This window comes from Monodelphis domestica, chromosome 1 (assembly GCF_027887165.1).
Source record: "Monodelphis domestica isolate mMonDom1 chromosome 1, mMonDom1.pri, whole genome shotgun sequence".
NCBI classification, from domain to species: Eukaryota; Metazoa; Chordata; class Mammalia; order Didelphimorphia; family Didelphidae; genus Monodelphis; species Monodelphis domestica.
In genome coordinates, this window is record NC_077227.1 from 303,258,799 (window position 1) to 303,270,815 (window position 12,017).

Below are 12,017 nucleotides of genomic sequence, written 5' to 3' on the forward strand. Positions count from 1 at the left end.
CATTTATTTTTTATGATCATGGTTTAAAAAACATAGATACACATATATCTGTGTGTAGAGAAAAAGATTTTAGGTAAAACATAATTGATTGTTTACTTAAAGTATTTGTGATGACTTAAGTTATGGCTGATGAATTTCTTTCTCATTGCTAGGAATTGAAAACTGAAGGAAGAATTTAAAATTTTACATATTTACACATGAACCATACATACATACATACATATATATATATACTAATGTTTGTGTGATCTTAGTTTTAAACTCAATACTGATGATATTTTATTTTTAAGACCTAAAAAGTTTCAAGTTTTAAAATAATTCTTGGTATAGAATTAGTTGTAACTTTTTTCCATTTTTCAGAATTCAAAAAATTCAACCATGTAGGTATGTTTCCTTTTTTCAAATCAAGCCTTTTAAGAAATTTTCAAGGCTTATTTTTTAAATAATGTTTCAACCCTCAAAAAAAAATTATTGTTTTATAAATAGTTTAGAGAAGTTTGAATAGGGAAAACTCACAACTTAAACTTGAGTGTGGTCTATTAAAACCATAAATATTAATAATTCTGTTTCTAGGAAAATAAAATATCTTATTGAAAATCAAATCAGTGAACAATATTTGCTAAAAATTCAAAGTGAATATATTATGCCCAGAATTCTTCTGGACCTTAGTCTCCTCATCTTCAAAAAGAGGAAGTTGGACTAAATTATCTCTAAATGCTCATTGAGCTCTAATACTGTTAAGATTTTATAATTCTATTTTCTGTTGATAACATGTAAGTACATACATGTAGCTACATAGCTATATTTGTGTATATATATAGATACATGTGTGTAATTATATATTTCAAAGTATCATTTGTGTCTCTGTGATTAATCAATTTGCCTCAGATATTTGTCTAGATTTTATCTAGCTTAAGTTCTGTGCTTTGTTCCCTTTTACATTTCATTTACCTGTTTGGTTGTGGATCTAAATGATATCCTACCTTTTTCCCCCATCTGTCACTTTTGCTTAAAATTTTCAGTGTTCTTGTCTCTTTTCCTAATACAGACATTATCTTCATTCCTTACTTCAGTATACTAGCATGATATTCTTTGAAGAAATCACTATTTTGAAAATGGAGTTTTATCGGATAGGAGATGATTAGAGAACATATACATAGAACTTGAAGTTGCTTTATATACGTTATCTTTTGACTTGTTGGATATTTATTCTGATTTATTTCAACAAACATTTCTAAATTACCTGCTTTGTCCCAGGATAGAGGCAGTCTAGGGCATATAGAAAGTCAGCCCCATATTCAGGAAGACCTGGGTTGAGGTACCAATTCTGATACATGCTGGCTATATGATACGGGGCAAGTCACTTAACTCTAGGAATTTTGAGTTGCTGATCAGCATTTGTAGAGGGAAAATCCTCATGGTCTAATCCATTTATTTGCCAAGCATTGTTTGTTAGTCTTATAAAGATGAGCCAGCAAATAGATCATTTCAACTGGGGAAAAGATCATAGGATGATTTTGTGTTATTAGAAATCTATTTTGAATATTACTACTTAAAATAAATAACTGGTGTTGTTATTTGTTATTAGGTGGTGACTAGCCAGGGCCGTCAGTCAGAATCTTAGAAAATACATTATCTGCTGAGAAGGTGAAATTTAGCAAGATTTTTCTGATCTTGTAGAATATAGGATCAAACCCTACCTGCTTGGATGTGTGTAAGCCTTACAGTGTGGTCTGTTAATCAGTCAAGTTTTTTGATTGCTCCTTATTGTAATATAGACTTTGCAGCCCCAAGTCTTGCTTTTGTGGAATTTTTCAGAGATACAAAATATTTCATTATCTCGGTAAGCCCCCTCACATCAGTGGTGCCAGACAAGCACATCTCAATGGGCCATGTATTGACATAGAAAACTACAAATTAACATTATGTCATGTTGTATTTTTACTTGTTTTCTTAAACATTTTCCAATTACATTATAATCTGGTTCAGGTCCCACTTCAGGGACCTCAAATTCAGCACCTCTGCTTTATATGATGAAAGGCCACCGTGATATATATATACCCAAGATATAGAGTGACAAGACCTCTGGGGCAGTAGAGTAGCTGGGTACAATTTCTAATGCTGCTTCCTATATGGAGGCTTATACACATTCTCCTGTTGGAAAGCAGGTTAAATGTAATGAGCAGTGCAGGGACATTCTCTAGATCCAGATGATCTGGACTCAAACAGATTCTTTATTTCACCAATCTATATTCCACAACTCATCAGTTATATAATTTCTTTCTAGGTGGTAAAGGTTGGAATAGTAGAACAATCTTCAGCAGCCTCAGGTAAACTCATTCCTAGACACATATATTTTATTTCCTGTTTCTGCCAAATTGAAAGCTTTGTGATATTGGTCAGCACACAATTATCATTTCTTTGTGGTGGGATTGGGAATCCTGGATCCTATACTCTTGTTCCTCCCCAGATAAATGCTAACTCATTCTATATTGCAAGAAAGGAATGAATGCCTCATTTGTATTTATAGCTTAGGGGAGCTATTAGCAATCCTTTTTAAATCTGTTCCCCTGTCCGTCCAAACCCCAAGGAATGGTGAGCACACTTAGTCATTCAAAGTTGCAGCTTATTATTCAATAGTTCTGAGATCAGGATTAGCATTTATTTTCCATAAAATTAAGCAAACCTAAGTACCTGCCAAATGCAAAGCATGTTCTGAGCCCTAGTGGGATTTAGATAAGTTTAAATAAGACACAATCCCAGCACTCAAGTAACACAGTCTGGTAGGGAGAATAAGACACAAACATAGATAACAATAATATGCAATAATACAGGACATGCTCATTAGAGAAGATTAAGTTCTCCATTAAGTTAAATGAGGAAACTGTTCAACTCTGTACACAAGATGGTGGAATCAACTTGAAATTCAAGAAGAAGGAAAGAAGACCTTCCTATCTACATATAACTTTTTTTAAAAATCCTGTGGTATTGCTTCATATAACTGTGGGGGGGGGGGGAATTGGGATTATACCTACGTGGAAATATAAGCTAGTTCTGTATATGGAGATCTTTCCATTACAAACTGATTAGTCACAATACAGACTAGTTATTCAGCTATTCCCACAGAGGATAGGATGATAGTACCTTCCACACTATAGAACTATAAATAGAGGTACATTAAAGCATTTTTATTTTTCCAGAGTGTACCTAAAATCACTGGCCAAACTAGGTGGTCAAAACCAAAATCCTCCATCACATGCCTCTGCTTTCACTATAGAATATACACGTCCATTTTCTTTTCCAGGGGATAGTTAAAGCCAATGCTTTTTCAGTTTTTAAGCATTTCTTCTCTAGCTCGAGAGTTCAGGTCTTTCCTTGCCTTGCACCCAGGGAAAATTCCAGTATGATAACAATCAACTGTCTGGCTGATTGTGTAACTCCTTCTCTTTTAAAGGTGATTCAGATGATGCAGCTCCCTCTAGTTCCAGTATTCTTTCCTCTACCCCACCTTCAATGTCTCCTGCTGCAAAGGAAGCCTCACCTACCCCCCCCTCCTCTCCATCTGTGACAGGCAGCTTTTCTTCCCCCAGGTAAATCGATCCACTTCTACTCTCCCTTCAGGAGAAATGCACCAAATTAGAGCAAAAGCAAGCTTTGGTGTGTGGGAAACACTGATAAACGACATTTTTTCACTGACTTCTTTCCTGAGGCTGGTGCCTATCCCCATAAAACCAGGGCCTTTCAGAATTTGGGAGCTATAATGCTCTATTGACACTTGCTTTGGCTCTTCATAATTCTCATACATACAAAACTTCTAGATTTTCTCTTTAATCTGCTTGATTTGAAGTATATTTTGTTTCCACTGCTTAAGATAATTTTCAACATGTAAGGGCATCATGAAACCAAAACAGGTTTAACTGATGTCAACCCTTAAGTGTATTTTAAGAAGGCCTGGGTCATGAAAACAGGGATAAGAAAAGGATTTTATTTTACCCCTTGGTTTAGCAAAAAAGGTCTTCTGAAAGCCTCAAAAGATTGGAAACAGTATGTCTTTGCTGTTCCCCCTTCTTAGAGCCAGCAGCAGTGATTTGTTCCTTTATCAGCTTAACACAGATCAGGTATTCAACTTCCACATTCACAAGTATCTAGCCTAAGAGAGAAAGGAAAACAGTCCTTGTTCTGAAAATGAAAAAGCTCAGACTCCTTCTAATGATCAAATATAGACAAAACCATGCACACACATGTTTACAAATACTGACTACTACAGATAACTATAAAAAGTTACTCGGTGGCATTAAGGAACAAAGTATTCTGATTAATGGGTTCTTCTAGGTTAGGAAAGCATTATTCTTTTCTTCTTGAAAGTGCCAAAATCAAGGATGTTCTGTCACAGGTTGGAAAGTTCTACCAGCACAAATAAACTGGAAGTATCTCAGTTGTGTATGTGTGAAAAGGAATGCTTTTTAACCCTAAATCTTTAGTCTGACAACCGGTTTATTAAACACAGTGTCAGCACACTTTGACGAGTTCAAGTTAAAGATAAAGTAGCTTATGGTCTGCTGGAGCCAGCTTGAACTTAATCGAATTTTCATTATTAAGGATTTGCATGACAGATAACAGCAACTGCTACAAATCAGGGCTTGACTTACTGTTCTGTTGATTGTCTAGACTTGAGAAAATGTTAATAATGCAGTGTTTAAAAACCATCAAACTAGAGTAAATACTTGCTGTCTTCAAATATTTGAGGAACTTTCATGCAGAAAAGGTGTTAGTCTTTCCCAGAGGGAACAAAAGGCAGAACTAATACCAGCAGAAATTATAGGGAGCCAGATTTTGACTTTAGTGTGAACTTCCTAAAAATTAAAATTGTCCCATAGACTGCATGAAGAGGCCTTCTGGTGGAAACTAGATGACTGTATTTGTTGAGGATATTGTGGAGACAGTTGTTTCATACTTTGGACTAGATGACCTCTAAGATCTCTTCCAGGTCTAAGACTGAGAGTCCAGGAAAATGAGTCTGAAGAATCAAGTCACAAGGAAATTGGCCATTTATATAAAAGATAGAGAAATTGGTGGAGCAGAAATAGCATAGATTTAGAACTGAAAGGAGGCTTAAGTAGCCTAGGCTAGAGAGGTTAAGTGAAAAAAGGTACCTTTCTGAAAAACAATTTGTAATTATGCAAGGAGAGTTACTAAATATCAAGACGCATATGTACAAAAATATTTACAACATTTCCATTTGTTATAGCAAATTCTGGAAACAAACTGCCTTTAAAGATTTAAGAGTGATTGAACAAATTGTGGTATATTAATGTAGTGGTAATAGTATTACATTGTAAGGAATAACTTATTGAAGATTTATACAAACCAGAGACTCAGCATAAAGAAAACAGATGCAAAACAATATTACTACAGTAATGTAAATAAAGATAATTTTAACTATTTGCAACATGTAAAAGTGACCAGTATTCAACCCCATATGTTGAAGTACACGTGCTTCTTCTCTCTTAAATGGTAAACTATAAAATTGGAAAATGGCATACACTATTGATTAAATTCGACAAAAATGTATTCAGTACCTACTATCTGCAAGACATTATACTAAGTATTCAGAATAGAAAGATAAAAATAAAATAGTGCTCACCTTTGAGGAACATAGGCATATATCTAAAGGCATATATCAAATAAGCATGGGATGAGGGAAACTGAAGAGAAAGGGAGCACTTACTACTGAGGGGAAGAGAATCAGGGAAAGTTTAACAGAGAAAGTCATCTGAGCTAAGACAAATATTCTGTGAAGTGGATATGAGCAGGAAATGGGATAGTTAATGTAAATAGAATGTTAAATTTGGAATGGAATAGCAATCTTGCACTAACTTCATTAAAACATAGGGAGGGTGTCAGATACAAAATTACTCATCCCAGGCTCCTCCCCAGGTATAAGGATACATGTTTTTCTAGGTTATTTTACCCTCTCCTTCCAAAAGACATGCTTTACTCAGGCCTGTCCCATTTAAGAATTGTGATGTACCTTAAATAGTCAGCTAAATATTTAGTATGTTAGCCATTCACAAATTTAAGTAATCAGACACATTTACTTTGTCTTTAACTGATTTTTTTCTATTGATTTTTTTTCTATTGAAGAGCTCCAAAGAACCCTTTCAGGAGGTTTACAATGTTAAAAACTGTTTTCATAATAATAGTAAGCTGGTATTTTCCTATTAAAAATTCTTCCCTTTTTTTCAAAATTATTTGAAAAATAATTTTCTTCAGATACTTCAAAACAATTTCAACCAATTCATATTGCAAATTAAATGTAAAAGCAGAAATGAAAGTCCCAACTGCTAGACATTTGAGATGTCTGCAAAAAATAAATTCGTAAAAATATATAAAACAATACCCCACTCTTTTCAGATTTTTTGTTTTAAAAAAGTTATTTTTCACAAAAAGTGTTATTTGTATAAACATAAAAATATTATTGTTATTATTAAATGAATTAACAAACTTTTAAAATTTTATCAGTTTTCATTTCTAATGTGGTAAATATCAGTATAAGCCACAAAAGCAAAAACTCTCTTTGGTCTTCAGTAGTTCTTAAGAGTATAAAGGGATCGTGAGTCCAGTTTGAGAACCACTATTTTTTGCTATTAGCAAGAGGAAACCACTGAAGGCTTTTTGATGATGTGGTCACATATATCTCTAATTTGGAAAAATTATTTTGAAAGTTGTGTGGAAGGAAGGTAGTACCGGACAGAATGTTAGCTATTAAACAGAAAAAAAAAGATTTTTAAGATAAAAAAAAAACATACTGGAAAAATGTTTTTCATAACCATACCATATACTACTTTTAAAATATATAAGAATGTGATAAAAAATTCGACAACAAAACTCTATTCCTACTGGATAAATGATCAAAAGATATAAAAAGACTATTTACATAAGAGGAAACAGAAACTATACATTAATCTCACTGATTATCAAAGAAATACAATATAAAATTACTTTTAAGATATACCTCTTATCAAAATGGCAAAATTTGTTCAATAAATTAATGCAAAGCTAATAAATTACTGAAATCTCAAATTAGCAGAATCTTATAGAATACTCTATGATTACTCCTTAACCCAGTAATTCCATTATTGAAAAGGTAGCATTCTAAAAAGAATGCATTCTAGAAAGAGACTTTTTAAAAAGAATGGTTATATGTTCAAACAAGGCAACTGAGCAGCTCAATGGATAGAGCTCTGGGGTTAGAGTCAGAATTATCTGAGTTCAGATCTGTCCTCCTATACTTACTAGTGTTGTGACCCTGGGCAAGTCACAACCTCTGTTTGACTCTATTCATTAGAGAAGAAAATGCAAACTACTCTAATATCTTTGCCAAGAAAACTGTATGGGCAGTATGGTTCCCAGGTTCACGAAGAATTGGACATGTCTCAATGACTGAACAACAATGAATGTTTAAAGATATTTAGTTATTATTACCACAAAGAATGGAAACTGAAGTGTCTAGCAATCAGACTGTTGTTGAATATATTTTTGTATATTAATATGATAAGACTTCATATAGTTCCCCTCTAGGCTACCCTCCCTCAATTTGCACCTGTAGGTTAGAATACCTAGGAAGATGACTAATCTAAAGTTCAAGGTACATATGGGTCTACATTCATAAAATTATATAAATCATGCATTCCCACCCATATATTTACCTTGTAGCCAGACGAAGATAGCATAGAACAAACATATTACTAACTTAACATAGTAAAAAGATTTGCAGGAGAAAATTGCCCTCTCCTCTATAAATGTTGAGTGTTCTCTTCCATACTCACCACTCAAGTCAAATGAAACCAACATTGCAGAATCCCTGGTGTCCTCTTATTATGTACCTGATATGTTTTATTCTTCAAAGTTTTCACTGTTCCTGCCCTGTGCCTTTAGAGTACAGTGATCTACCAGCTGACCATAGCATTGGACTCAGAAAGAGCCAGAGCACTTAACTTGGGTTCTGCAGAAAGTATGTCTGCTTCTTCAGAGTCTTGGCTCTGTGGCCTACTCATCTCCCAAACAACAGAACTTCACTCTAGATACCAAGTTCTCTTTCTTGGAATGTCCTCTTCACTAGAAAAATGGGGGGGGGGGGGATATTGCAGGAACTCATGATCTTGAATCCTCCTATCAGACTACACTACTTGTCTTCATAGTCATGTGCTTCAGCTGCAAGTTGCCATTGTTATTGTGGGAAGTGGGAAGAGAAATCCTCTCCCCTAGATTGATGCACTCTTCAGAAGACAGAACAAGAAGTCATAGAAGGCAGAAAACTCCTTCCAAAGCACAACCTCCTTTTGTGTTGCTGTGCTTCTGATTTTCCAGACTTAAGCACTTTGACTCTTTTTTAAGTACTTTTCCCCCCAACTCTCTCTCTCTCTCTCTCTCTCTCTCTCTCTCTCTCTCTCTCTCTCTGTTTCTCTCTCTTTCCCTCCCTCCCTGCCTTCCTCCTTTACCTGTTGTCTTTCTCCACTAGAATAAGAGTTCTGTGGGCAACTGTGTGCTTTAATGGATAGAGTCAGGCCTAAAGATGGGAGGTCCTGGGTTCAAATGTGGCCTGATACTTCTATGACCTTGAGCAAGTCACTAACCCCATTTTCCTAATCATCACCATTCTTCTGCCCTGGATACTTGGTACCAATTCTAAGAGAGAAAGTAAGAATTTTTTTAAAAGAAAAAGTAGAATGTAAGTTCTAGGAATTATCTTTTTGCTTGTATTAGTATCGCTAGCACTTAGCACAGTGCCTGACACATAGAAAGCACTTAATAAATGCTTGCCTTACCTACAAATTAAAAAAAAAGGAGGAAAACCAGAGTAAAGGACAGTGTCAAAGAAATACATGGATTTTAAAAATATGATGTAGTCACATGTTGAGCAAAATTAATAAACAATTATGTGCTCCAATGGTATCTTCATAAACTAGAAAAATTGAGGAAGGCCCCTGGCACATTGTGTGAATCCCCTAAGGCAAATTCATTGGAAGAGAGTTGCAAAGAAAACGTCACACAAGTATCACTTCAAATGAGAATGAATTAGTATGGCTTTAGGCATAATGTCTCCTTTTTAATCTATCTTCATTGGGTGCCTGCCTACTATTTTCAAGGACCTGCAATTTCCCCTGGTGTTATTGTATAATGTGATTGTATTTTATATAAGCAGTTGATCAGATGTGTCCTCAAAATTCAGTGCCACAATTGGTGAAAAAAAAATCACATTTTTTTAATTGTTAAAAAATGTTGGTGACTTTCATTTTTATACCACCTTCATTTTCAAATATATCCTTTCCAGTATCTTCCAAAGACAGGCATCCCTTATTATAAAAAAAAATGGAAAATAAAGAAGGAAAAAATAATTTCAGAAATCCAACTTAGAAACTAACCAACCCATTAATCAGGTTTAACAGTATAAACAGTGTTAAAAGCCCATAACCTGTCTCCACAATGAAGGGAGAGAGATATATTTTTTTCAATTCTCATTTGAGGCAAAGCCAGAGTTCGTTTTTTTAGTGATTGTTTTTTTCTATTAACATTGTCCTATGTGTACTATTTTCCTAGTTTTGCTTACTTTATTCAACATCAGATCTTTCAAGTCTTCCCATGCTTCTCTGTATTCTTTAGATTCATTGTTTCTTATAGCATAATAAAAAGCCATCACTATTCCATAACATTCTTGTACCACAATTTGCTTAACTATTCCACATTTGATGAGCATCTGTGTTATGCTACTACAGAAAGTGCTGCTAAAAAAGTTTCATCTATATGGGACCTTTCTATCTTTAACTTCCTTGACGCTCTCTAGTAGACTTGCTAGTTCAACAGGTTTGAACATTCACTCTAATTCTAAACTGCTTTCCTAAATAATGAGATCTTTTCATATGTCTTCCAATTTATCCATACTGCTTTAAAATTGTTTACACAGGTTAAATAGAAGTTGTATTTGGGAGATACATAGCATAGCAAACAGCTCTTTACATGGCATATTACTGGGGTGGGAAGATCATCACGTAGGACAAAGAGTATCCAGGTTCCTCCACAAATTCTCCTTTGGGCCTTAGAGATACACCATTCTGGTAAATAATAGAAAGAAACACCACTAGACTCTTGCAAACAATTCAGGAATTCACAGAGGGACACCCAGATTTCTGCAAAGACCTTCTGTAGAAATCAAACAATTTAGTAAATTGAACACAAAAGACAGAACACAGGCAGCCCCCTAGACCCTAGAGGCTTTTAGTTGAGTTCAGCAACATGCCTTCCCTGAAGCCTTGCTGTGGGTAACCCAAACTGAGCTTACCCCAAGGCTATAGTAGCAGAAGTTGAGTCTAGGAAAATAGCTTTGAGTTTTTAAAGGTGAATTCAGCATTTCTTTCCTTGGCCTGAGCCAGGAAATGCCCATGATCACCTTAATGTAGCCCAAGCCTTCCCCAAATTCCCAGCAGGAAAGTGCAACTTTAGGACATTTTTGATGGATCTAGTATAGCCTAAGTTCAACTACTGCCAAGTGTCCTTGGAATGTAAGAGCTCAGCTAGAGCAAGAGATGTTATTTCACTGGGCGGGGTAAGGGAAGCCTTGGAAGGAAAAAAAATCCAGGAACTGCAGGAGTAGAAGAAAAAATTAAACAAGATACAGAACAGAAATTATAGGGAGGAAAGAATGGCAAGAAAAAATAGATATCTTAAAAAATGTTAGAAAACCACAAGAATTTAATGCCCTAACTTGAGAGCCATTAATTTAGTGAAATAAAACTAATTTTTTTTATTTAAAATATATCCCAAACAATTGCCTTAGAAAACAGGTCAAATAGAATCTAAGAATTAATGGACCATCTAAAAACCATGGCCAGGGAAAAGTCTAGATGCCATATTTCAAGAAATGACAAATGACAACTTCCCAGAACTATTTTCATTTAGCTGTTAAGGAGCTAAGTGAAAATAGAATCTCCTGGTCACTCAAGATGAAAAAATTAAAATTCTGGTAATACCATAGCCAAAATCCAGTGTTCCCAGATTAAAAAAAAAAAAAGAAAACTAACAGCCCAAAAGAAGGAGTTGAAAAACCAAGAGGTCACTGGTCAAAATTACCCAAGATTTATTACTGTCTATAAAGGCAATGCGTCCTTGAAATACAACATTCCAAAGTTACCTATCTGACAAAACTAAGTATGATCCTGTGGGGGGAGGGAGAATGGATCTTTGATGAAATCAATTTCAAAACATTGCTAATAAAAAGGCAGAATGGAAATGCAAGTGTCAAGAGAAACATTGAAAGATTTACATTTCTTTAATTAGAAGAGAATGTGTAGGTATTATTTGATTTGATGTTAATAGAAGAATTGTTAAAATATCTTCTTAGAGTACTGTTATCTTTAGAAATCATGGAGAATAGTTAAAATGATGATTTATGGATAGTTCTGTTCTAAAGGTCTTAAGATAAAAATAGGAAGGATGGGATACTGTACTATAGAGAGAAGGATGGAGGAGTGGGAGAGGGCATTATTATATAACAGATATATAAGATGAAGAATATAGAATCTATAAGAAAGTCTGGTGGAGGAGGGGAAAGGGGGCATGCAGACTCCTCACTTTCATCCAAATCCAGTAAAGGAGATAGATTTCATTATAGTAGTATATTAAACTAAAGAAGAAACGAGGAGAAGAGAGAGAGGGGTTTAAGAAGAAGGGCAGAATAGGTGAGAGAATAGTCATAATCAAAATATCAGTTGTTGAAGGGAAGAATGTGAAGTAGGGTTTACAAGGAAAGGAAGAGGGAGCCACTAGATGGCTCGGTGGATTGATAGCCAGGCTTAGAGTTGGGGGTCCTGGTCTCATATGTCCCCTAGCTATGTGACCCTGGGCAGCTTACCTAACCCCCATTTCCTAGTTCTTACTCCTCTTTTGCCTTAGAACAAATACATAATATTGATTCTAAGATGGAAGATAAAGGTTTGGGGGGGGGGGAGAAAGGAAAGTAA

The 12,017-nt window shown here is 34.9% G+C and overlaps 1 protein-coding gene and 1 long non-coding RNA gene across 14 annotated transcripts in view; one reads left to right on the top strand and one right to left on the bottom strand.

Annotated features, from left to right (window-relative positions):
* PACS2 (phosphofurin acidic cluster sorting protein 2) overlaps positions 1-12,017 on the top strand; it is a 414,540-nt gene that overhangs the window by 390,404 nt on the left and 12,119 nt on the right. For all 13 annotated transcript variants that reach the window (XM_007473322.3, XM_007473321.3, XM_056821215.1 and 10 more), the window contains 2 exons: positions 2,288-2,330; positions 3,455-3,590. In XM_007473322.3, coding sequence (XP_007473384.1) covers positions 2,288-2,330; positions 3,455-3,590 — 179 coding nt within the window. The remainder of the gene's footprint in view (positions 1-2,287; positions 2,331-3,454; positions 3,591-12,017) is intronic.
* The window catches only part of LOC103099361 (uncharacterized), a 32,517-nt gene continuing 24,463 nt past the window's right edge, over positions 3,964-12,017 (bottom strand). Inside the window, exon 3 of the long non-coding RNA XR_008917239.1 lies at positions 3,964-4,150. This is a non-coding gene — a long non-coding RNA (uncharacterized LOC103099361). The remainder of the gene's footprint in view (positions 4,151-12,017) is intronic.